A 25,325-nucleotide genomic window follows, 5' to 3' on the forward strand; every position below is an offset into this window, starting at 1 on the left:
TAAAATAGCTTGAGAATCCCCACTGCACCTTCACAGAACCCTAGGGTCCAGGTCACTTAAGTGATCCTGTCTGGGATCTATTACACATAAAAAGCCCATTTAGAATAGCACCAGGCTAAAGGTGTTTCTAATGCAATGGTTCTCAAACTTTGCATTAAAATCATCTGGGGGACTTTTAAAAATCCCAGTGTCCAAGCTGTACCCCACACCAGTTAGATCAGAGTGGAATCAGAATCAGGCATGAGTTTTTTTTTTTTTTTTTTTTAGATGTTGGGGGTAGGAGTTTATTAATTAATTAATTAATTTTTGCTGTGTTGGGTCTTCGTTTCTGTGCGAGGGCTTTCTCTAGTTGCGGCAAGCGGGGGCCACTCTTCATCACGGTGCGTGGGCCTCTCACTATCGCGGCCTCTCCTGTTGCAGAGCACAGGCTCCAGACACGCAGGCTCAGTAGTTGTGGCTCACGGGGCTGGTCGCTCCGCGGCATGTGGGATCCTCCCAGACCAGGGCTCGAACCCGTGTCCCCTGCACTGGCAGGCAGATTCTCAACCACTGCGCCACCAGGGCAGCCCCAGGCATCAGTATTGATGAAACTCCCAGTGATTCCAGTGTACAGCCAAGTTTGAGAGCCAGGAGTTTAATAATATTTTACCAATTCCATACTTAATACGTGATGAGGACTTTATAAAGCTTCAGCACCACCATTCATAATCTAAATATTCTCTGAATACTTTGGTGCTGTCAGAAGATACAGCTGTGCTGTGATCTAGGAAGGTTCTTAACGATAGCGATAGTGATAACTATGGACAACCGGTCACACATCTCCTTATGTCCACCTGCCCTGTGGTTACCATTTCCACACAGAGGATGGAACAGCTCCTTACCCTCCCAGGATTCATCTAGAAAATAGGATGTACCATGACCGTCCTAATAGGCAGGTCCCAATGTTAGCATCCTCTCAAAATCCTTTTATAATGAGAACAAAGGAAACATACTCAGTTGCATTCTGCCGTGAGGCCACATAATGAGGGACACGGAATATTTCAATTCAAAGCAAGATGGCAGCATTGAAAGGAAATGTGTCTATACTGTGTAAAGGCTGAAGATAATGACCCATCCCCTGCTGAGAAGGGGCGCTGGTTACACTGTAAATCACTGACAGTTGATCGCTGTGAACACTGTCCACTTTTTGTGATTTCAGGCTCAGGGGGCGGAGGAAAACAGCATCTCCTCTTTTCACTCTTGGTTTTACAGATAGTCAATGTCACTGGTAACCAGGACATCTGCTACTACAACTTCCTCTGCGCTCACCCCTGGGGTGTCCTGAGGTAAGCCCAGTCCTCTGAGGCAATGAGAGATGCCTTTCTGTGTAATGTGACGATTTCAGTTTTTAAAAATACTAGAAACAATTGTGGAAAAGCACCCCAATCAAGGGTAAAGAGGAATGAAATCAGGAAGTTGAGATCAGGTATGCCTCTTCCATTCCTGTATGGGGCCCTCAGGAAACAGTCCTGAGGAGAAGGCAGAGATATGTTTGAAAATACCAGGTCCCTAGCTGTGATGACCCTCATCCATGGGCATGAGCTACTAGTACATTCAAGCCGTTAAACAACCTCATGAGATAGATAGGATTATTATTACCCCCGTTTTTAGATGAAGATGTTAAGGCTCAGTTAGAAAGGTAAGGACTTGCGGAAGGTCCCTCAGCTTGTTAGTGATGTTGAGACTCACACCGGGGCCTGCTGCCTCCAAGGCCATGCTCCAGCCTCCAGAACATGGCGAAGTGGAGAGAGCATTTGCCTGGGAGTTGCGAGCCTGGCTTCTCGATCCAGAACTGAACTAGTTTCAGTTTCCTTAAATAAATCTGTTGGCTGTGACCAGTTGACACTTATCCTGAAATTCATGGTTACAGAGCTGAGTATGGACACATAACGTGGGTCCGTCCATCTATGTGAATTCACTCTCACATTGTAGCTGAAACGCTTGGCCCAACTGCCCATCTGTGGAGCGACTCTCTTTCCTAGGATTCATTCCCCGCCAGCGCCATCAGCACAAGGGAGGATTGAGTGGGTGTTAGGGAAGCTAAGCAGGCATCCCTGAGAGGAAACGGACACATTATCACAGGCTAAGCATCCTAACGTGGCATTAGGTTAAAGATGCTTTCTGATGATCTCGGTCCTGAAATCTTATGGAAAGGTTAGCAGTGGAAAACACTGAATGCGGATTTCACTCGCTCATCCATGCCTTCATTCAGTCTCTAAAGCTCTTTGATACCCTGACTCTCTCATGGTCTCTCTGTCATCCCCTTAGTGCCTTCAACAACATTCTCAGTAACCTGGGCCACATGCTCCTGGGCTGCCTCTTCCTACTGATAGTCTTGCGCCGGGACATTCTCCATCGAAGAGCCCTGGAGGCCAAGGACATCTTTGCCATGGTGAGGAGAGGGTGGGATGAGGGAGGTGAGAGCTAGGAAGGGTTATGGTTCCAAACGGGATCTGCAAAGAGGAGGGACATCTGGCTAGACGGTGTGACGATGGATCACATGTAATGGACCACACGAGGCCAGAGCATGGGCGTCCCGGTTCTGTGGCTGAGTCACTAAGGAGTACCTTTCCACTGACCAAGCTTTCTGCTTTTTCAGGAGTATGGGATTCCCAAACACTTCGGTCTCTTCTATGCTATGGGCATCGCACTGATGACGGAAGGGGTGCTCAGTGCTTGTTACCATGTCTGCCCTAATTACTCCAACTTCCAATTCGGTAATTAGAATTTACATCAGCTACACAGATTTGAGTTATAGGAGTCTTATCCTGGGACCCTCTCAGAAATGTCAAGGTCATGCTTGCAAGAATTAAATGACATTTTACATGAAGTGATCTGAGGGCACCTCACCACAGGGCATGGTTTCCCCACATTGTACCGTTTTTTCCTCTCTGACCACCATTTGTAGACTACAAAAGAGTGAACACTGGATACTGATCTCATGGCTAGATCTGCAGGTGGGCAATGGGCTAAGTGTCAGGCAGCAGGTCAGGTAGAAACCACCAACAGACATCTAGAAATCTCCCTCAGTGTAGCTTGGCTTAATTTAGCAGTTTGCCTGTTTTGGGTTGAAAGTAATAGAAAACCCAATTCGAATTGGATTAAATAATAGGTACACTCACCAGTGCACCAGCCGAACGTACAGAGGTGGAATGGCCTTGTGGGTAGTTTGTCTGGTGGCTCTGGCTCCGCTTCTCTGTGATCCCCTTGGTTGCACCCAGCCTGCACACTGGTGGTCTCCTCCAGCTGCCTTCCCTCGTGGTGGCAGAAATAGCTACAGCAGGTCTTTGGCTTCCTGTCTCCGCACCATGATGTCTAGAGAAAGCAGCGAGCTGGCTTCCAGGAGCCTTCATTTGAGAGCAGGAAACTTCTTTTCCCTAAACTCCCCAGATAACAGCCCCACACACCTCAACAGCTTACACAGCCCTGAGCTCACTCCAGAATCTTTCTCTGTGTGAGGGTTAGCTCGGGCCAGCATTGCTACACCAGTCACGGTGGCAAAGGAGGTGAGGTTACCTTTAGAACAATGAGACCCTTCCCTGGAACCAGGGGTGCGGTTAGCTTTCCTAAAGCAAGTGGTCTGGGAGGGTGTGCATTTCTGAATAGAAAATGGGGCTGAGATATTTGAGTTGGTATCGAGATGCTGTTAGGATGGAGAAAGGGAATAGCTGATGCTGGAAGAAGGCAATTAACAATGTCCTCCACACTCGAGGATGAGGTTTTTAAAAACAGTTATTTTGTGTTTGTGCTCTAGCCTCTGGCTGTTAACTCACAACACCACAGAAATTCTCCATCACGTTTTAGTTTGTTTAAATTGGAAGATATTTTTAATAGAGGAAAACTATAGAGAATAATATCATTCACCACTCAGAAGGAACAAATGCCAACACTTTAAAATATTTGCCTTAAATCTACTTTAAGAAATAAAACATTGTGTAAAGTTGAGGTCCCATTTTGAACTGTTTTCTAAACTTATCAACTCTCCCCTTCCTTAGAAGCAACAACTGTGATTAATTTTATATTTATCCTTCCAGTTTGTTTTTATAGTTTTTCTTCATTTGTAACAAATTAATATTAATTTATCACACTTCGTTCGGCATCCTTCTTTTTTCATTCAACAATGTTTTCAAGATTTATTGGTATTAAATCAAGGATATCCAGTTCATTCATTTTTAAAGATTGTCATTCTGTAATAAAAATATACCACACTTATCAATTCCTCTATTGAACAACACTTAGAGGTTGCCAATATTCTGCTAGTACAGACAGTGCTACAATGAATAGCCTCATCTGTGCCTGTTGCGCACATGGGAGAGAGGTTCCCTGGAATACCTAGAAGTAGAATTTTGGGGTCACATGGTCCTGGTTGATGCATCTTCCATTTTACCAAAAACAGCCAACTTTCTCCCCAGAATATTAATTCCCACTCCCACTGGCTGAGTGAGAGTTTCCACTTCCCCCGTATCATCACTAACATGTGTTATTATTAGACATTTACACTTTTGCCAATTTTTTAGTAACATGGGACATTGCATGGCTGTTTTAATTTGCATTTCCTTAACCCCCATGCAGCTAAGCCACATGGAATTTCTAGCTGTCTTCTATCCCTAGGCTAGAAAGCCTTGTATATGAGCAGTAATCAATGTGGTTATGTTTCAGTATACTGAGAAGGACCTCCTGCACCCACGTAGGATTCTCTTTATTGTCACACTGCCCTGTTCCCATTAGGGATTCTTTTGTTGTTGTTGGACAGGAGCGTTTATACACACATAGCCCTGCGAGTGGGGATAGGCAATTATTCATCATATCATCTGATACTTTTCTTCTGTGAGCTAGGAATGCCCCCCTTGGAGGGGGTGAGAGGTGGAGTGTGTAGGGTTTACCTAGAATGTGCCTGGAGAGGCTGGTGTGTTGGAGGTCACCACACAGGCTGAGGGCAGCAAATACTCCAAGGCCTGAAGGGAGGGGTTCTCTGAGGCTGAAGAGAGGTCTGTCTGCCACCTACTGGATCTCGATTGTCTCGGCTTCTCCTCAGACACCTCCTTCATGTACATAATCGCCGGCCTCTGCATGCTGAAGCTCTATCAGACCCGCCACCCAGACATCAACGCCAGTGCCTACGCTGCTTACATCTCCTTCGCCCTGGTCATCACGCTCACCGTCCTTGGAGTGGTGCGTCCCTCCCCACAGCCGGCAGCCCTCTTGGGAGGCTTTGTATTTTGTTTTTTTGGACCCCAGGTGAACAGGTTTAACTAATCATAATCCTTGGCTCATGACACACCCTCATCACTGGTCCGTTCACAGCAGTTTAGTTACTGAGCTAGAATTTTTAATAATGTAACAGGCCCCTGGAACACCGGCCCTGGACAGTGTCAATACAAAGCCGGACCTGACTCGGGTGAGACTGGAATAGAGATGCACAGGCTGATGGGAGAGAGACTGACTTGAAAGGACAAAAACCACTTTCTAAATGTGCGTGCACATGCACCAGTCATCTTCTGTTATTTGAAGAGCGTTAGCTCCCAGCTTTAGACCTACTGCCTCTTCACCTGCTGTTCAGCTGCCTCACCCATTGCTTCCCTTTTCCATTTCTTTCTTTTTCATTCGGCCAGGTAGCCATTCTTTTTCCCGCCCTGGCTGCAGTAAGGTCCCTGTGAGATCAGAGAAGGGAGAAAAACCAAAATTCACACACAGCTAGGTTTTTGACAGCTTATGCATACACGAGAGATGAAACAATTTTAGTAAGTTCTCTGGGGGAAAAAAAAAAAAAAACCCAGATGAAGGTAACTTCCATCTTTACTCCTAGGTGTTTGGGAAAAATGACCTGGGGTTGTTCTGGGTCATCTTCTCTGCAATCCATATTCTGGCTTCTCTGGCCCTCAGCACCCAGATCTACTACATGGGTCGTTTCAAGATAGGTGAGTCACCTGTTACTCTATACTAAACATGTTGATTAACTCACCCTGAGAAAGGACTGTCTTGCCTATCCTAAACGGAAGTGTTACTTGTCACCGTGAATGCTTGCTCTGAATTCTGTGTTTAATAGCATATATTCTCTCCAAGAGCTTCCTCTCCTGTATAAGATAGCAACAATCTACTATCACTAGTTCTGTTTTCAACTGAGACACTAAGCTAGCTCAGAGCTGAGGCGTCCTCCTAACTCCAAGTCCCCAAAGGTTTTCAATTCACCAAACTTTGAAAGTGCGTTTGTAGAACACTACGATCATCACACCGCTAGTTCCACCGAGAAGAATGTTTTTCAGTTCATAGCACTTAAAAGGAGCATTTCTCTAACCATCCTAAATGGTTAACAAGAATAAATTCTACATTATTTTCAAATTCTGGAGCTGGAAGTTTTGGAGACCGACTTGCCAATCTTAGAGGCAGGACACCTGCCGAACGCCCTCTGACGGCATGAACGTATCACGTTAGATCACCAAGTGTTCCGTGGAAATCAGCTTCTGATCTGCTCTTGGTCAGTCAGCATACATTTGAGCAGGTGCAAGTCATTTTAGAGCATCTAAATTTCACCCATCATTTTAAAGTCCGGGAAGTCAGACTCAAAGATTCATTTGTATATTTCAAGAAAAACCAATATATATATAAACTAGGCCTATCCCTAATATTTGCAGAGCCCAAGGCAAGACTGTAAATAAAAGCCCACTTACCATATGTATAAAAATGTTTAAGTTATAAAGCAGAGTAAAAAAGTATTAAATATATGGAAGAAAGGAAGGAAGAAAGAAGGAAGACCAAGAAGCTGATAAACATACCTTCATTACAACCTACAAGGTACAAGTTCAAATTTAAAATTCTCAGGTGCATGGAAGAGTACTCCAGAACATAGCTATACAGGAGAGCTGGTCCCCAACCCCTGCCCCTCTTTTCTTCTCACCTCTGGCTCTGTCCTGCATCTTAAGGGGTCTCACAGGTATGCATATGGACACCCTTGTCTAACATCCAATTGGCCATTCCTTGCCACTAGAAGTGCATACTCTAGTGGTGCTATCTGCCCTCAGGAAGACAAACCAGGGAAAGGACCTATGCAGGCTCTGAGAGCGGGCTCAAGGACATCAGGACAGGGAATTCTTGGGTCCAGGAATTCAGAATGTGGCCTAGAAGAAGCAGTCCCCTTGCCCTGCAGACTCCTCAGTCACTGGGGAATGAGGGCCTTTAAAATATGGCACCCCTGTTGCCCAGATCTAAGAGCGATTCTACATAAACAAGTGGCTTTAGGACTAGAAGACCAAATAAAACAATCTCTCATTTTGGCAGTTCAGTTTTTCCTTTTGGCATGGTCAGTAGATTAACCCTTGGTGTTAACATAGCCGGTATACCTCCAACTCCCTCCCCCAGTGGAAGCATCAATAGCTGGTTGGGTAGAACATTTGGTACAGCACTCTGTTCATGCTCCATCCTCCACACTCAAAGGTGAATGAAGTCATACAAACTAAACTCTCAAAAGGAACATAAGTTAGGCACTGTTCCTCTGGGTTTTGCAAGTTGGAAACATAAACTTGAATACAGATATATGTAATGGTAGTGACCATTAATACATAGAGGAGCTTTTAGTATGTTTATACCACCTTGGCCCCATGCAACTTTGCAATACTGAATTAATTTACCTTTTTAAAAAAGGAGAAATTGAATGTAGTCTATTATAACCATGTACTAGTTTGTCAGGGTCCCAACAGGAAAAAGCTATCACATACAAAGACAAAAGATTTATTCACAGAGGGACTCTTCATAGGACAGGGGTGGGGTGGGGAAGAATGAAAGGGGTAGCACAGTAACCTGGGGTTAGTAGCAGAGAAGCTTTTACTACCCACAAGCCCAAAAGGGCATAGAGGAAGTGGTTACCAAAACATGGAAGGAGGGCATCACGGAGAGAAAGTCACCTTCCTCCATGAGCGTGGAGCAGTGACCTTTGGCTAACAGACAGGCAACCTCACAGGGAAGGCACCAGACAGATAGTACTCTGGGCTCACTCTCCTTCCTCTGTCCCTCCAGTCTCCTGCTGGCGTTTCTCATTGTCCAAATCCAAGGGGAGCGAGGGAACCCATTGAGTGGTCCCTGCAGTCAGCCTCCCTGGGCGTGGTGAGGACAGAGAGACATGGCAGGTGAGTCTGGAGGGGCAAAGGGAAGATAACCTTCACACAACTTAACCCAACATTTAAAATTTCTGTACCTAGGGAGTCTCCCCCAAGTGGTTACGGATTTACCAAAGTCAAAAGGAAAACATTGTGACAATTGCATCTACATTTAGTCCAAAGGCAGGAAGTCGGGTTAGTGGACAGTGGTTCAGGCAGCACCAACCTCTCTGCCCATTCCATAAGCTGCCTTTGCTTTCTCAAATCACAGACTCCTTTCTCTGGGGCCCTTAGGCCACACAGGAAAATTAAAGTGGACACGAGGAAAGGCAGTAGCAATGAGGCAGAGCATTTCATAAGCAGGACAGAAAACTGCAGAGCTACTTGCCCAGATCACCGTCGTGCCTCTTGTTTCCCGAAAAGGACCACAGGCAGAGGATGGATTATAAGTTGCAAGTGGTGCACAAAAGCACACAGGGAGAGAGGAAAGTCTGATTCACGCTTTGAAGAGTAGTGAACTTCTGAACGTTTGAGACAGGCAGAAGGAGTCTGTGTTCTTTACGAGAAGATTACTTTTGTAATCAGAAAACAAAATTAAAGTCATCTGTTTCGAGAGAAAAATAAAATGACCAGTAGTTTACCTGTTTGGCTACCTTCTTACGAATCTTTTTTTCTCTCCTCAATTCTCTGCTTCCCACTGATTCAGATGTGTCTGACACAGGTAACGTTCAGCCACCCTCCCCAGGGTTTTCTACATTGTTTCCTTAACAAAGCAACCTGCCTGACTGACCTGCCAACTCTGCTTTCTGAACACTTCTTCCAGATTGGGCAGGATTTGGTGGGCAGGGGGTTTGGAGAGAGGCTCAGAGGCAGGGATGCACCCCAACCTAGCCCGCAACGCGCCTCTTCCGGGCTAGTGCACGGACACGCCCGCGCCCCCACCCCACAGTGTATCTAGTCTAGTGAACGCTGCTTAAATTGACCCCAGGGGTAGCCTTGAAGAGGAACAGCAGCACAGCAGAGCTGGGGTCCACGCTTACTGAAATGCTCACTTCGGGAAGACCCCAGCCTCGCCCTGACCCTGCTCATAAAACAATCATCATACGTACAGGCTTCCTGAACGTGCTTAGTAGATCCCACTGTCCCCGGTTCAATTCTTACTGACTTATAACCACACTGAGAAACACAGATTCGAATTTTTACAAGCTAAGATTTCCCATGGTCTAGGGAGAGCAGATGTTTCAAGGTGACTTTTGAGAGTCCCCATACATCTCTGCTGTAAAGAAAACACTAAACTATCAACAGAGGGAAACTTAGCTGAAGGAGACCATAGGAGGGTTGGCCAGCCCCCCAAATGGTTTGTGAGTGCTTGTTCCCTGTGTCCATCTTGCCTGCCTTTCTGTGGGATGCTGCATGGATAGAGCACACCTGCCACGAAAGCCCAGGCAGCTGTGGGTGGCGTTTTTTAAAGCAAACATTTATTGCTGACCTATTAGGGACAAAGCATGGCTTTTATGAGGTGACATCATCCTGGCCACAAAAGCTTGGGCCAAAGGGGAGTGTTGTGGATTATCTCTGATCAAGCCTTCTCACCATGCGATTGTGTCATCTGCAGATTTGGGAATTTTCCGACGGGCCGCTATGGTGTGCTACACAGACTGCATCCAGCAGTGCAGCCGGCCTCTCTATATGGTAAGTGTGTGTTCCTGCATGCCTTGGCCTTCTCCCAGACAACAGGAGGACAGCAGGAGGGGCAGGCTCGGGGTAGTCACACAAGGCTTCCCAGACCAAGAGAGCCAGATGGCCTAGCGTGGCTGAAGTCCAGTTAGTGAGGGAAGAGGCATCTTGCTTCCCCTTCTCACTCTTAAAAGACACGCTGAGATGGTTCCTTTTTTGTACATGAAAAATTGCTAGTATAGAAAGAACATATGTATGTATATACACACACAAAACTATTAAAGTGATGATTGCTGGAGGAGGGAGGGTCAAGATAGGGTGTCCCTATAAATAATCATCCAAAGAGGTATGATTATTTCACTTGTGAAAGTGAAGAGAGGGCACTATTAATAATGACACCTGGACTGTCCCAAGCAAACTAGGGACATATGATCACTCCAATCACTTTCATTAGGAACTTTCCACATTATACATTTGTTTGCTTTTTATACATTGTTTGACTTTTACAATGAGCATGAATGCTTTCTCAAAATTGTAGCTATTGCTTGATGGCAGAAATACACTTTTAAAAATTCTACCGTATGGTTTTCAATATATTACACATTTCTACACTGAGCGGAGGGATCAGTGTAGTTTCTACACTGAGCTGGGATCAGCCCTGCTCCCAGCTGCCTTGGCTTGCTGGCCAGTGACCTTGGGAAGGCTACATACCTCCTCTGAGCCACTGCCCCAACCTTTACCCCATGCTGTGATCAGAACTAGTGATGCCGTTTGGGCCTGGCACACAGGCATTCACTAAATTCCTGCTGATAGTTTATAATCAGAAGGATTTTTACAAAAAGGAACCTGGGAATGTTTTAAGCCCGGTAGAGCTTGGGCAGGAGCTATAGGCACTAAAAATTGAATTGAAGCTGGAGGGTTTTACTCAGGGGAGAACTTAAAAGCCCATTAGGACCTGTGAGTATTAGGAGAGAGAAGAATGCCTCAGCTGTGAACCATAAGGGGAAATTAGTGTTTCTGGTGTTTTTTACATTAATTGATGCAGGCTGTCTTTGTTTTTTTAAACAGACTATTTTTAGGGCATTTTAAGAGTTTTTAGTTTTTTTAGGTTCACCGAAAAATTGAGAAGAAAATACAGAGATTTCCCGTATGCCCCTCTGCCACACAGACACAGCTTCCCCATATCAACACCCTCACCAAAGAGGTGCATTTGCTAGTCAGTGAACCTATGTTAACACATCATAATCACTCAAAGTCTATACTTTACATTACAATTCACTCCTGGTGTTGTACATTCTATGGTTTTCTTGACGAGTTTGTGATGACATATATTCATCATTATAGTATCAAAGAAGGTAGAGTAGTTTTCCTGCCCTAAAAATCCTCTGTGCTCCATCTATTCTTTCCACCTGTCCCTCCTCCCCAACCCCTGGCAGCCACTGATCTTTTTTAGTGTCTCCTTAGTCTTACCTTTTCCAGAATGTCATATCGTTGGAATAATATAGTATGCGGCCTTTCCAGATTGGCTGAAATAATATGCACTTATGTTTCCTCCATGTTTTTTCATGGCTTGCTAGCTCATTTCTTTTTTTTTTTTTTTTTTGCGGTACGCGGGCCTCTCACTGCTGTGGCCTCTCCCGTTGCGGAGCACAGGCTCCGGATGCGCAGGCTCAGCGGCCATGGCTCACGGGCCCGGCCGCTCCGCGGCATGTGGGATCTTCCCGGACCGGGTCACGAACCCATGTCCCCTGCATCGGCAGGAGGACTCTCAACCACTGCTCCACCAGGGAAGCCCTCATTTCTTTTTAGTCCTGACTAATATTCCACTGTCTGGATGTGCTACAGTTTATTTACCCGTTCACCTGTTGAAGGACATCTTGGTTGCTTCCAAGTTTTGGCAATTATGAATAAAGCTGCTATAAAATTTTGTGGGCAGGTTTTTGTATAGGCACGTTTTCAGCTCCTTTGGGTAAATACCAAGGAGCACAACTGCTGGATCATACAGTAAAAGTATGTTTAGTTTTCTAGGAAACTGCCAACCAAACTGTCTTCCGAAATGGTTGGACCATTCTGCGTTCCCACCAGCCACGAGTGAGAGTTCCACATCCTCACGAGCAACTGGTGTTGTTAGTGTTTTGGATTTTGGCTTTTCTAGTAGATGAATTCGTTTTTTTAAAAGGAAGATATTTCCCTGCGCCACCAGGGAAGCCCCAATAACTTTAATCTTAATAAGGCCATGTGTTTAGAAACCAGGAGCCTGGGAGCTGCAGGACCTCCTTGGAGCCAGAATAATGAAACTAATTCCAGGTGCATCCCAACAGCTGCCTTAGGGCCCACCAGTTAACACAACCCAGGGAAAGAGTCCTTGGTTACAGAACAGTGGTGGCAGAATTCTTTTAACTACTGAGTAATCAGCACATACCACCAGCCTTCCCGCCAAGAGGTGGGCCCAGGCGCCCAGCTCCTTTAAAAACTGGGGGGAAAACAGCAAGACTTCTGCTTTATTCACCAGGCTTTCTTTTACAGGGACGAGGTCACGTCTGTTAGCAGTCAGAGGCTTTGCCATTTAGTCCTCGTAGAGGACTTTCCAGTCATAGGCACAGCTCTCTTAAAACTATAGAAAAATTGTTTCCACCAAGGCAATTGTTTTCCCATAATTGATGCTTCCCCTATGGTAAGTTTTTTAAAAAGCAGTATGTGCGGCCCCTCATTTGATGTTTTCTTTCCTCCTTTCCAGGACAGAATGGTATTGCTCATCGTGGGGAATCTGGTTAACTGGTCCTTGTAAGTAGTCTTAGGAAAACACGTTTTTCTCTTTATTAATTTCTCTGTAACACCGTGGTTTAGCTTTCCTTGGCTGTCATTTTTATAAAGAAGTCTTAAATTAAGGAGAGCATGTGCTTGTTCTAGTGACTTGAAAGCTATTTTTCGTCCTGCAAAGAATGCACTAGGAAGCTCTTGTGTACCAATAGTTGCCTCCCTTAAAGCAATGAGTTCAACACACTGATGCCCTGAGCTCATTTGTTCAACAAGACAAACATCAAATTTGCTATATCTAGGTGGATAAATTAGATTGGATATATATGCATATACACACATACACACATATATACAAAGAGAGTAATTATGCCAGCAGCAGCAAAAATGCAACAGTTTTAAACTCTTTTTAGAACTTTCCATAAAGGCTACCAGGTAGGCATTTCTCTTTCTTACTAGGGTGTGTGTGTGTGTGTCTGTGTGTGTGTGTGTGTCTGTGTGTGTGTGTGTGTGTGTGTGTGTGTGTGTGTGTGTGTCTTTCTCATTTCTTTCTTTCCCTCCAGGTCTCAATCTTCTTACTCTGCCTATATCATTTTTCTTCCTTTTCTTTTCCCTCATTATCACCTTGGTCTTGTTTCCTCAAATGACCTCTAAGTAGAACAGTGCAACAGAAGTACAATTCTGCTAGCTGTATTTTATGTATCTATTTTTTGCAACTTACTCTTAACTTACAAATGTGAATGAGTGAGATGTTTTATTGATCCCTCAAAAAATAAGTATGTTGAGCTGCTTTTATTAGTGGTTCTTAGCTGATGTGCTCCTCTGGGTCAGCGACCTTTGATAGAAAGGTGACACCCTACTCCTCCTCCCTTTAAGATACCAGATGCAGGGCTTCCCTGGTGGCGCAGTGGTTGAGAGTCCGCCTGCTGATGCAGGAGACACGGGTTCGTGCCCTGGTCTGGGAAGATCCCACATGCCGCGGAGCGGCTGGGCCCGTGAACCACGGCCGCTGAGCCTGTGCGTCTGGAGCCTGTGCTCCGCAACGGGAGAGGCCACAGCAGTGAGAGGCCTGCGTATCGGGAAAAAAAAAAAAAAAAAAAGATACCAGATGCAAAGAAATAAGCACACCATCAGGGAAAGCCAGAATCAAGTCATGAGAATTTGAATCTTATTTCGGGGCCACATGCTTCTGGAAGAAACTTCCCACAATATTGTTGCCCCAGGGTTTACCTTGGGGAAGGTCCATACCTGTGAAGGACTGTCCTTTACTCAAGGACACGTCAGGATGGGTGATTCTTGGCCGTGGTCACCTGCGATGCTCTCTCGGCCACCCTTTTAGGGAAGACCCCACAGTCCTGGCGACTCTGTAAGACAGGATGGAGGCTGTTGATAGGAGATACGATACTGAACAACTGATGATAGTGTCTGCAGGGTCAGCATCACCTAGCTTGTCCCTGCCTCTAGTAGAACTAAAATCAGACCCAAGTCTGCAATCAGATTTAACAATCAATGGAAAGATGTCCCATGCTCTTGGATTGGAAGAATTAATGTTGTTAAAATGGCCATACTACCCAAATCAACCTACAGATTTAACGTGATCCCTATCAAATTACCCATGACATTTTTCACAGAACTAGAATAATCCTAAAATTCATATGGAACCATAAAATACCCAGAACTACCAAAGCAATCCTGAGGAAAAAGAACAAAGCAGGAGGCATAACCCTCCCAGACTTCAGACAATACTACAAAGTTACAGCAATCAAAACAGTGGGGTACTGGCACAAAAACAGACAAGACATATGAATCAATGGAACAGAATAGAGAGCCCAGAAATAAACCCACACACCTACGGTCAATCAATCTTTGACAAAGGAGGCAAAAATATACAATGGGTAAAAGACAGTCTCTCAGTAAGTGGTGTTGGGAAAGCTGGATAGCCACATGTAAATCAATGAAGTTAGAACACATCCTCACACCATACACAAACATAAACTCAAAATGGCTTAAAGACTTAAACATAAGATATGACACCATAAAACTCCTAGAAAAGATTATAGGCAAAACATTCTCTGGTATAAATCATACCAAAGTTTCTTAGGTCAGTCTCCCAAGTCAATAGAAATAAAAACAAAAATAAACAAATGGGACCTAATCAAACTTACAAGCTTTTGCACAGCAAGAGAAACCATAAACAAAAAGACAACCTATGGAATGGGAGAAAATATTTGCAAACAATGCGACCCAAAAGGGCTTAATTTCCAAAGTATATAAACAGCTCATACAACTCAATAACAAAAAGACAACCCAATCAAAAAATGGGCAGAAGACCTAAATAGACTTTTCTCCAAAGAAGACATACTGATGGCCAATAGGCACATGAAAAGGTGCTCAGCATCACTAGTTATTAGAGAAATGCAAATCAAAACTACCTCACAATGGTCAGAATGGCCATAATTAAAACGTCTACAAATAAGTAATGCTAGAGAGGGTATGGAGAAAAGTGAACCCTCCTACACTGTTGGTGGGAATGTAAGTTGGTTCAGCCACTATGGAAAACTGTATGGAGGTTCCTCAGAAAACTAAAAATAGAATTACCGTATGATCCAGCAATCCCACTCCTGGGCATATATCCAGAGAAAACTATAATTCAAAAAGATACATGCACCCCAATGTTCATAGAAGCACTACTCACAATAGCCAAGACATGGAAACAATCTAAATGTTTATTGACAGATGAATAAATAAAGAAGTTGTGGTACATATATACAATGGAATACTACTCAGCCATAAAAACTGAAATAATGCCATTTGCAGCAATATGGATACAACTAGAGATTATCATACTAAGTAAGTTAGTCAGAAAGAGGAAGACAAATATCATATGATATCACTTACATGTGGAATCTAAAATATGGCACAAATGGACCTATTCACGAAACAGAAACAGATTCACAGACATAGAGAACTGGCTTGTAGTTGCCAAGTGTAGGGGGGCGGGGGAGGGATGGACTGGGAGTTTGGGGTTAGTAGATGCAAACTATTACATACAGAATGGATAAACAACAAGGTCTTACTGTATAGCACAGGGAACTATACTCAATACCCTGGGACAAATCATAATGGACAAGAATATTAAAAAGAATGTATAGATGTGTATAACTGAGTCACTTTGCTGTACAGAAGAAATTAACATAACATTGTAAATTAACTATACTTCAATAAAAAATAAATTTTTTAAAAAATGAACAAAAACACTCCATTAATAACAGCTTTCCACTTAAATACTTAGGAATAAACTTTGAGAGATGTGTGGAATCTTTCTGCAGAAAATTTAATTACCTTATCAGGAGAGATAGAAGAAAACTTAGCTAAATGAAGAAAGATGGCATGCCCTGGGTGAGAAGATTAACTATTGTAAAGATAACAATTCTCAAGTTAATGTGTAAATTTAGAATTAGAAATGGAATGAAGTTAATAGGATTTTATTCTGAAATTATTTACCTAGTTAGACAAAATTGTCAAAGGTCTCTGCAAAAGGTTAACCGGAGAAAGGAGGGGCAGAGGTGTATAGTGACAGCCCAGCATTATTCAATAGAACTTTCTGGAATGATGTGTTTATTAGCCACGTGTGGTTATTGAGCACTTGAAATGTGGTGTGACTGAGGAAATGAATTTTCAATTTTTTTAAAATTTTTATTAATTTTTATTTAAATAGCCACATGTGGTTACCACATTGGATAGTGCAAGCTAGCCTAACCTTTGTTAGATAATCTAACATATTATAAAACAACAATAACATGATGAGCCACTGCTCCAAAACTAGAAATTATAAATTAGTGAATCAGGATGAAGTGGCCAGAAATCCAACTATATATATATATGTGCATGGTGTGTCTGTATTAAACACAAGCTTTCAAAACCAGGAGATAAGAAAGGGCTGTATAATAAAGACTTTTGTTAGAACGGAATAGAAATTTGGAGCAAAATTAAGGCCAAACCCCAACCAAAATAAACTTCAGTATTAATTTAGACAGCTAGCAAAAATTTGGTAATGTGTGTCAAGCCAAGTATTGAGATAATTCTATGTCTAGTAATCTATTCTAAACATCTTAAATGCAAAAAGAAAAAAAAGCACAATATGTCTGAAGGTATTTATTGTTGCAGTTTTTAATAATAGTGCACAACTGAAGGACAAAGAGAAAACTCTTCATTTCAACTAGAGAGGTAGGATGATTGCTTATGGTACATCCACTGATAGGAACCTCACAATCGTTAAAAATGAATGTTCTGAGGAAGACGTAATGAATTGAAAGTTACTTACAACATTTTTAAATTCCCCTCCCACCAGAAATGGGGGTGTGGAAGTGAAAAAGCCAATAATGTTACAAATCCACCTTCATAGCTACAAAATAATTCCTCTGTGTGCTCAGTGCCCTCTTTGGACTGATCTATCGACCCAGGGACTTTGCCTCCTACATGCTGGGCATCTTCATCTGTAACCTGCTGCTCTACCTGGCCTTTTACGTCATCATGAAGGTAAGAGTGGCGGCTGGGAGCAGGGCACCGCGGGCCCTCCTCGGGTGACGCGTGCGGCTTGGCAGCAGCGCTTCTCACCCACAGCTTCGCAGCTCCGAGAAGATCCTCCTGATCCCGCTCTTCTGCATCGTTGCCACCGCTGCAGTGTGGGCCGCTGCCTTGTATTTTTTCTTCCAGAATCTCAGCAGCTGGGAGGTAAGAGGGCAGTTTTCTTTTCCAGGATGACATTCTCTCTCCATCTTGCCTTTATGACCTTCCTACCTCCCTCTCTTCATGTGTTTGTTGCTGTTTATCTTTTTTATGTTCTCTGACATGAATGCTTTCTCTAAAGGGGATGGTTTTCAATATCCACACGTGACTGCTCAATAAATGGCATGTCATCATTATCAGGGTGGCACCTCTTAAAAACGAAGCTCTACCAACACTGCAAATGTGATCTTCATTATGTGTCATATTATGATTATGATCCTGTTCCCAGTGGATGTTTAATATGTACAGGAACCTTGCTTAGTGTATCTTCTCCACCTTATCATAGTCACCATCCATAAACAAATACACAGGTGCCGGTGTTTATAAATCCATTTCACAGATAGGAAAGCTGAGGCCTAGGAAACGGGTGATGTATCTGAGGCACAGAACAGGGAAGAAGTCTTAGCTCTCCATCACCATAATCACCACAGGCAACTTTAGAACATTTTTATCACCCCAGGAAAAAACCTGCATCCGTTAGCAGTCAATCACCATTTCTCCCTAACCCCTTAGCCTTAGGCAACCACTATCTATCTTTTGTCTCTACAGATCTACCTATTCTGGACATTTCATATCAATGGAATCACATTACATGTGGTCTTTGGCTTCTCTTCATAATGGTTCCTAGGTCCACCCATGTGTAGATGTTATCAGTACTTCATGTTTTTATTGCTGAATATTCCATTGTATGGATATACCTCATTTTATCTACCCGTTCAGCAGTCTATCGACATTTAAGTTGTTTCCGCTTCTTGGCTTTTATGAATGCTGCTGCTGTGAACAACTGTGGTCAAGTTTTGTGTGGACGTATGTTTTCTTGGAAGCTAACTTTTTTTTTTTTTTTTTTTTTGCGGTACGCGGGCCTCTCACTGTTGTGGCCTCTCCCGCTGCGGAGCACAGGCTCCGGACGCGCAGGCTCAGCGGCCATGGCTCACGGGCCCAGCCGCTCCGCAGCATGTGGGATCTTCCCGGACCGGGACACGAACCCGTGTCCCCTGCATCAGCAGGCGGACTCTCAACCACTGCGCCACCAGGGAAGTCCGGAAGCTAACTTTTTGACCCAGGCATCTAGTAGTGACTTTTTAGGTTTCTGGATACTCAGCGCTCTAAGAAGTTGAACTGTGGGAATGCCCCCACTACATCCTGCCTCACCTTCTTCCAGGGAACGCCAGCCGAATCCCGAGAGAAGAATCGAGAGTGTATCCTGCTGGATTTCTTTGATGACCATGACATCTGGCACTTCCTCTCTGCTACTGCCCTGTTTTTCTCATTCTTGGTGAGTTTATAAAAACTTTTTTCATTTCTTCTCGCTTTACATCCTGTACCCCTTTTTTTCTCTTCCCCTCTTTCTTACATCCCCTTTTGTATTTTTAATTTCCCTTTCCAAGTCTTCATTATAATTCAATGTACAGAATTTCTTTTTTACACTGTATCCTTAGGTTAGATCGTTATTTTCATTCTCCTTTTACTCTTCAATACTTTAAGACACAGAGTGATAAAATAATTTTCCTTGAGTTGTGCAATGTTTGGACTGAATTGTTGATTAGAACTCACATGCCCAAATCCCCCGGGAACCACTTTTGGCATTGGCTACGATCTCAGCCACACTAGGTTATACCTTCTTGTGCTATACTCACATTCCTCCCCCTCTTCCAGTCTCACTGCATGTCTTACAAACATTTCACAAGTTCTTGGAGTGGCTCAGGATAGCAGGCAGGCCTCTTTTTGCCTTCTAACCAGTCTCTTCCAAATCTCTCCTGTAGTCCCTCCATTTTTTGCCCAAACACCTTTCCAGAAGCCATGCATATTATAACAACCCAGGAGGAGAACTCCCAGCCTACTTCCATCTTAATTTTGACTTTTCCAAAATAAAAGCCCATGGTGCCTGTACACAAGGTCATTTAACAAATAACACTGGGTTGGCCAAAAAGTGCCTTCAGTTTTTAAGTAAAAATAAAGGACATTTTTCATTTTCACCAAGAACTTTACTGAACAACGTATTCACCCTTTTGTTCCACTACCTTCTGACACTTTTCAGGCAACTTCATAATTCCATCTTCCCAAAACTTTTTATCTTTTTGAGCAAAGAACTGTTCCAGGTGCCTTTTAGAGTCTTCCAGGGAATTGAATTTTTTTCCATTAAGAGAATTTTGTAAAGACCAAAATAAATGGAAATCCGAAGGTGCATCTGCTGAATACGGCAGATGAATCAGAACTTCCCAGCCAAGCTGTAACAGTTTTTGCCAGGTCATCAAAGAAACATGTAGTCTTGTGTTATCCTGATAGAAGATGATGCGTTTTCTGTTGACTAATTCTGGATGCTTTTCGTCGAGTGCCGCTTTCAGTTGGTCTGATTGGGAGCAGAACTTGTTGGAATTAATCATTTGGTTTTCTGGAATTAGCTCATAATAGAGGACTCCCTTCCAATCCCACCATATACACAGCATCAACTTCTTTGGATGAAGACCGACCTTTGGTGTGGTCGGTGGTGGTTCATTTCGCTTGCCCCACAGTCTCTTCCATTCCACTTTATTGTACAGTAGCAACTTTTCGTTGCCTGTCACAATTTGTTTTAAAAACGGAACTTTTTATGTTTGTTTTTTATTTTGGGCCGTGTTGGGTCTTCGTTGCTGTGCACGGGCTTTCTCTAGTTGTGGCGAGCGGGGGCTACTCTTTGTTGCAGTGCACGAGCTTCTCATTGCAGTGGCTTCTCTTGTTGCGGAGCATGGGCTCTAGGTGCACGGGCTTCAGTAGTTGTGGCGCGCAGGCTCAGTAGTTGTGGCGCACAGGCTTAGTTGCTCTGAGGCATGTGGGATCTTCCCAGTCCAGGGATCAAACCCGTGCCCCTGCATTAGCAGGCAGATTCTTAACCACTGCACCACCAGGGAAGCCCAAAACCAGAACGTTTTCATTACGTTTAAGTAGAGAATCACATGCAGAAATACAGTCAAGAAGGTTTTTTTCGCTTAACTCAATGTGAAACCCAAACATCAAAGTGATTCACATAACCAAGCTGGTGCAAATGATTTTCAACGCTTGATTTAGATATTTTGAGTATGTCGGCTATCTCCCGTGTGGTATAACATTGATCGTTCTCGATTAATGTCTCGATTTGATCGCTATCAACTTCAATTGGTCTACCTGACTGTGGAGCATCGTCCAGCGAGAAATCTCCAGCACAAAACTTCACAAACCACTTTTGACATGTTCGATCAGTCACAGCACCTTCTCCATACACTGCACAAATCTTTTTTTTGCGTTTCAGTTGTTTTTACCTTTCTTGAAATAATAAAGCATAATATGCCGAAAATGTTGTTTTTCTTCCATCTTCAATATTAAAATGGCTACACAAAAACTCGCCAATTTTGATAGGTCTCTTTTTAAATGCACGCTGATAGGACAGCTGTCACACACAATCTAACAAAATTGTTCCAAATGAAGTTTGGACAACTAAGTGCTACTAGGGCCATCTTACGGAAAAAACCGAACGAACCTTTTGGCCAGCCCAATATTAGGCCTCCTGGTTTCACGCTGCCCACTTACTTTAGTCTTGTCCATGTAACCTCAAGAGTGGAGCAGGGCTACCCCCTTGTGGCCAGTTTGGGAAGTTTAACCAGTCTGTATAAACATCATTCCTGAAGGCTTTTATCTTTGATAGTCACCTTCTCTAGAGAGACAGAGACAACAAAAGTGGAGCTAAGGGTTCCATGTGGAGAGAGTGATGGTAGAGGGAACTAAAAATGGAGGATTAGGGTACAATTCTTATATGGCAATATTCTATGCAACAAGGTTTCATTCCGTTTAGGTCCCGACCCAAATGTCCCCTCCTAAGTGGTAATGATGTCCCTGGCCACCCAATGAAAAACAAAATTTTATACATATGCAACTGAATCACTTTGCTGTATACCTGAAACTATCACAACATTGTTAATCAACTATACTCCAATATAAAATAAAAATACAAAATTTAGAAAAATAAAATGTTAACCAAAAATTTTTTTACCTCGCCCCATCCCATACTTTCTATATCCCCACCACAGTTTAATTATTATCCTTAGTACATATTACTAGCTAACATACTTGACTTTGCTCATGCGTTTGCTTCATGTCTGAAGCCCTCTCTCAAATGTAAGCCCCACCAGGGAAGGGATTTTTGTCTCTTTTGTTCTGAGCCATATCTCTAGCACGTGGAATAGCACTTAATAGACCCTTGATAAATATTTGAATTAATAAATGAACTATGTAATTATGACAAGTGCCTGTTAAGAGCACGGCGTTGCAGAAAGCTGCAGAAGACATGAAAACAAGTAAGGGCACTTGTGAGTCTTTGGGAGAAAATAGGGATTTATTGCAACTGTGGGTTCCTCTCATTTCTCTGCCTCTCTCATTTCAGGTTTTGTTAACCCTGGATGATGACCTGGATGTGGTTCGGAGAGACCAGATCCCTGTCTTTTAAGCCTCCAGCATGGAGAGCAGGGAGAGAGAGCAACCAATCTTGGTGCTGTTTCATGAAAAATACAGGGACTGCAGCAAAGTAACCACTGCCAAATGCTCCACTCACCCTCTGTTGGGTTGGCTCTGTACACATTCCCGCAGGGAGGAGAGGAGATACAGGGGGACCCAAACCTGCAAGAAGGGAAGCAGCAACTGTGGACAGAGTCAAGCCCTTCAGAGTCGAAAAACACCCACCATCCCCTTCTGTCACTACTCTGAGTTAGACATGGACAAAAGCTGCATCGAAGTTGACCTTGGGACCACTCCCGCCCTCACCTGATATTCGCCAGCCATGGGGAGACCATGCTGCTCTCCACCCTCCAGCTGCCTCCCTGCCCAGAAATTCCAGGGTGGCTCCCATGCACCTCTGTAACATCTGCTGCTCTAGACATCCCAAAACACCAGCCCACTTCTCCGAAGTCCTGGAATGATGTGATTCCTTAGAGTCTGGTAGAGGGGTGGCCCCAAGGCCCTACCCAACTGGGATAGATGTTTTGTAGCACCAGCTCGTCACCTCCACCAAAGGAATGCTGTACGCTTCCCCCAGGTTCCTGACCGCATTAGGAGGACTCTTACATCAGGCTGGGTCACCCGCTCCTGGCAGGTAACTGTCCCTGAGACCAAGGTGTGGGTGCTTCCCTGTTCCTTGGTGTCTTCATCTCACCGCTGTGTGTTGACCCCCTGACTCAGGCTCTACCTTCTTGGGAAGGCCACTTCTCCACAGACCAGCTCCAAGGCGGAAGGGGAAATGGGAAAACTCTTCCAGCAGCAGGAGGCACCAGAGGAATGACCGACAGCACTAGGAGACCGGTGACATCAGCATCAAGCACTCAGGCCTCACGTTAAGGACTTGGGCTCCTGGAGTACATTCAGCGAAGGCAATTAGGCCTCCAAGTCAAATAGCTCCATTCTGTGCCTGCATCACCCTTGGGGAAGAAATAAGTGTTCTAAGCAGGGGCACTGCTCTCGGGCTCCTGTACAACCGGCCAAGCCCCTCCTCTGCTGCTTTATGCAGATCAGGGGCTTTAGACTTTCTCCTGAGTTTCTCTGGAGGCCCGTCTCAGGGTGAACACATCTCACTCCTCCTCTCCAGTTGCAAAGAGCTCAGCCGGTTTGGGGGCGGGGCGGTTGTCTCTCTGACACACCTGATTCACATTCACTCCCCAGGATGGTGTTGAAGCACTCAGTGTCCCACTTCACTCTCTCACTGTCCAGCAGCTCTGCCCCCAGGAAGTCCCATTTTGACCAAACTCCTGTATTACCTGCGATATGACGTCATCAGAAAATTTACATGCAAATATGCATACACAGATATATTTGCCTGTGAAATTGAAGTCACCTTCTCACCTCTGCTTTCTTGATCCTTCATTAGAAGGATCCTTCATTCTTTTTAAAATATATATATATAATTTTCTCTAAAATAATGTTCAAAAACACATTTTGGAAGTTTGAATGGCAAACTTTCCCTGATTTTAAGAACACAAAGATGCTTTCAATGAAACATTATGATTTTTTTTCTAAAATGCCCCCAGATTCATAATTGGTGTTGTTATTCTTTATTCCTTAAAAATCGTTGGCTTCCATAGGCCATATGAAGGCCACCTATTAAATGGTTGTATCAATCTAACATTTAAAATAAATTTCGAACCTGTTTAACTTGGCTGATTTGACCTAATTCTTTTATTTTTAATGCACTAAAAGTTTTCAAATCCAAAAAAAAGCGGGGGTGTGGGGTGGTGCAGAATGCGAACGACAAAGTCTGTTCAAGCAGCCCTGTGGCCTGAAGTGAATAAATTGCAAGACACATTACCTGTTCGGTAGCTTGTCTGGGAAATATGTCCATGGAAATGGGGAAGGGGCCCCAGAGAAATGGACGGACTCTGCTGCTGTATTCTTGACCGTTTTCTGACAAAGTCTGTCTTGTGCTACAAACTTACACGTTGTGGTCAGTTTTGTTCTCTGCAGCAGGACGAAAAACCCAGACCAAGCCTGCTCTTATAAATATCAATTCTAAATGTACCTGTTGCTAGCTTTTTCTATAGTGCTGATTTGTGCATGGTTGGAGGCCACAAGAAAGTCACTCAGCTGCGTCTGTAGGGTTGATAGGAACTCGGGGTGGAGGAGGCAGCCACAGTTACTCACAGTGGTCCCTCATCCACATGTAGCACAGGGCTGTGTGACTTTTGTCTGTCCTCATGGACTTCTCTCTTCACAAGAGAAGGGAAGGCAACTCTGAAAGCCGAGTCCAACAGGAGGGTAACGGGAGCCAGCCAGCCACTAAGAGGCTCTTGGCAGAGAGGCCCAGGGTAATAAGAGCAGTTCCCTTGGAGGACAGAGGTGTGGCAGCCAGAGGAGCAAAACTGCACATAAAAAAGGCCTCTTCACACCTCTGACAAATGCTGGGGAGGCAGCCCCACCTGTTAACACTGGATGGCTGAGGGATTAGCCCGGTTTTATTTTAGCAGCAGGAGAAGCCAGTGGAAAACCAGAGTCTATCTGGGGAAGGGACTTTCCATGGTTGAAGGAGATCACCGAGTCAGCTCCTGGGGTAAAGAGAGTGGCAGCTTCTTTTGTAGCTCCAAGCTGCCACCAGAATGTCCCGTGGGGTCGCAAAATGCATGTGTCGGGGAAACAAATAATACCCAATGTTTCTCCTCCTGGGAGACAGTCTCTCTGTCTAAAACTTGGGAAAAAGGGAAAAACAAAGAGAAACATTCTTCATAGAAGGAACAGTTGAATCCTAGAAAAACTCTTGAGTCAGACTTTAGTCCACATATGTTCACCTGCTTGCTGTGTGACCTTGTGCAATCTGCTGGAACTCTCTGATCTTTATTGCCACATCTACATGACGCGACATGAAGGTGACAGAGGTGGAGCTGTGTAGAGCACCTGGAGCGGTGCCCGCAGAGAGAAGGTCCTCACCTGCACCTCTCGAATCCTGCAGGGTGGCAGGGCCAGAGCAGGTCTCCCTGCTGGGCTGGCACCTCTCACCCAAGGGGGCCCCTCATTGAAACCAGCTATGCTGTTTCCTGTCCTCAGTTCCAGGAGGCCCTGAAGGGGCTGGGAGGTCTCTTCACCTTCAGAGAAACTGCCCAGAATTATCACACCTCCCAGCCCCCCTCCTTGCCCTTTAATTGCTGCATTTCATCGTCTTTGGCCCTTAATACTCCAACGCAGATGAAAAATTGCTGCCAAAGCTGGGGCCAAGTGGAAAGTCTGGCTGTGTATAAAGTCACACCTCGTTACTGCCAGTTCTACTCTGGCAATCTCAAAGAAAACCTAGACTTTCTCCTCTCTCCAGCATCTATAGCTACTACAGTCCAGGGGATGCCAGGTGCAAACGTTTCCCCCGACCCTTATCACCAAATGTTCCGTAGGGAAAGCCTGGATGTTCAGCCTGGATGAAGAGGAACTTCAGCCTGCGGGTGACAAAACAGGTCCCAGAGGAAGCCTGGGAGGGTCGCTCTGGTTTTGAAATGA

The 25,325-nt window shown here is 44.3% G+C and overlaps 1 protein-coding gene across 2 annotated transcripts in view; it reads left to right on the forward strand.

The window, feature by feature from the left end:
- Positions 1–23,501, forward strand: part of SIDT1 (SID1 transmembrane family member 1) — an 88,094-nt gene extending 64,593 nt beyond the window's left edge. Inside the window, exons 15-26 of one of the 2 annotated variants that reach the window (XR_016392996.1) lie at positions 1,252–1,325; positions 2,308–2,431; positions 2,639–2,756; positions 5,075–5,211; positions 5,846–5,957; positions 9,745–9,821; positions 12,544–12,590; positions 16,997–17,102; positions 17,187–17,297; positions 18,514–18,627; positions 21,745–22,449; positions 22,536–23,501. Coding sequence is in view for 1 of the 2 variants with exons in the window: in XM_022552926.3 (XP_022408634.1) it covers positions 1,252–1,325; positions 2,308–2,431; positions 2,639–2,756; positions 5,075–5,211; positions 5,846–5,957; positions 9,745–9,821; positions 12,544–12,590; positions 16,997–17,102; positions 17,187–17,297; positions 18,514–18,627; positions 21,745–21,807 (1,083 nt within the window). In the remaining variant the exon portion in view is untranslated. Of the gene's footprint in view, positions 1–1,251; positions 1,326–2,307; positions 2,432–2,638; positions 2,757–5,074; positions 5,212–5,845; positions 5,958–9,744; positions 9,822–12,543; positions 12,591–16,996; positions 17,103–17,186; positions 17,298–18,513; positions 18,628–21,744 lie in introns of both variants that reach the window. The other variant, XM_022552926.3, reaches the window with a different exon arrangement.
- The last annotated feature ends 1,824 nt before the right edge of the window (positions 23,502–25,325 follow it).

The sequence above is a fragment of the Delphinapterus leucas genome, chromosome 4 (assembly GCF_059928025.1).
Source record: "Delphinapterus leucas isolate spDelLeu-1000000601 "Yukka" chromosome 4, BTC_Dleu_Yukka2, whole genome shotgun sequence".
In the NCBI taxonomy this organism is placed as follows: Eukaryota; Metazoa; Chordata; class Mammalia; order Artiodactyla; family Monodontidae; genus Delphinapterus; species Delphinapterus leucas.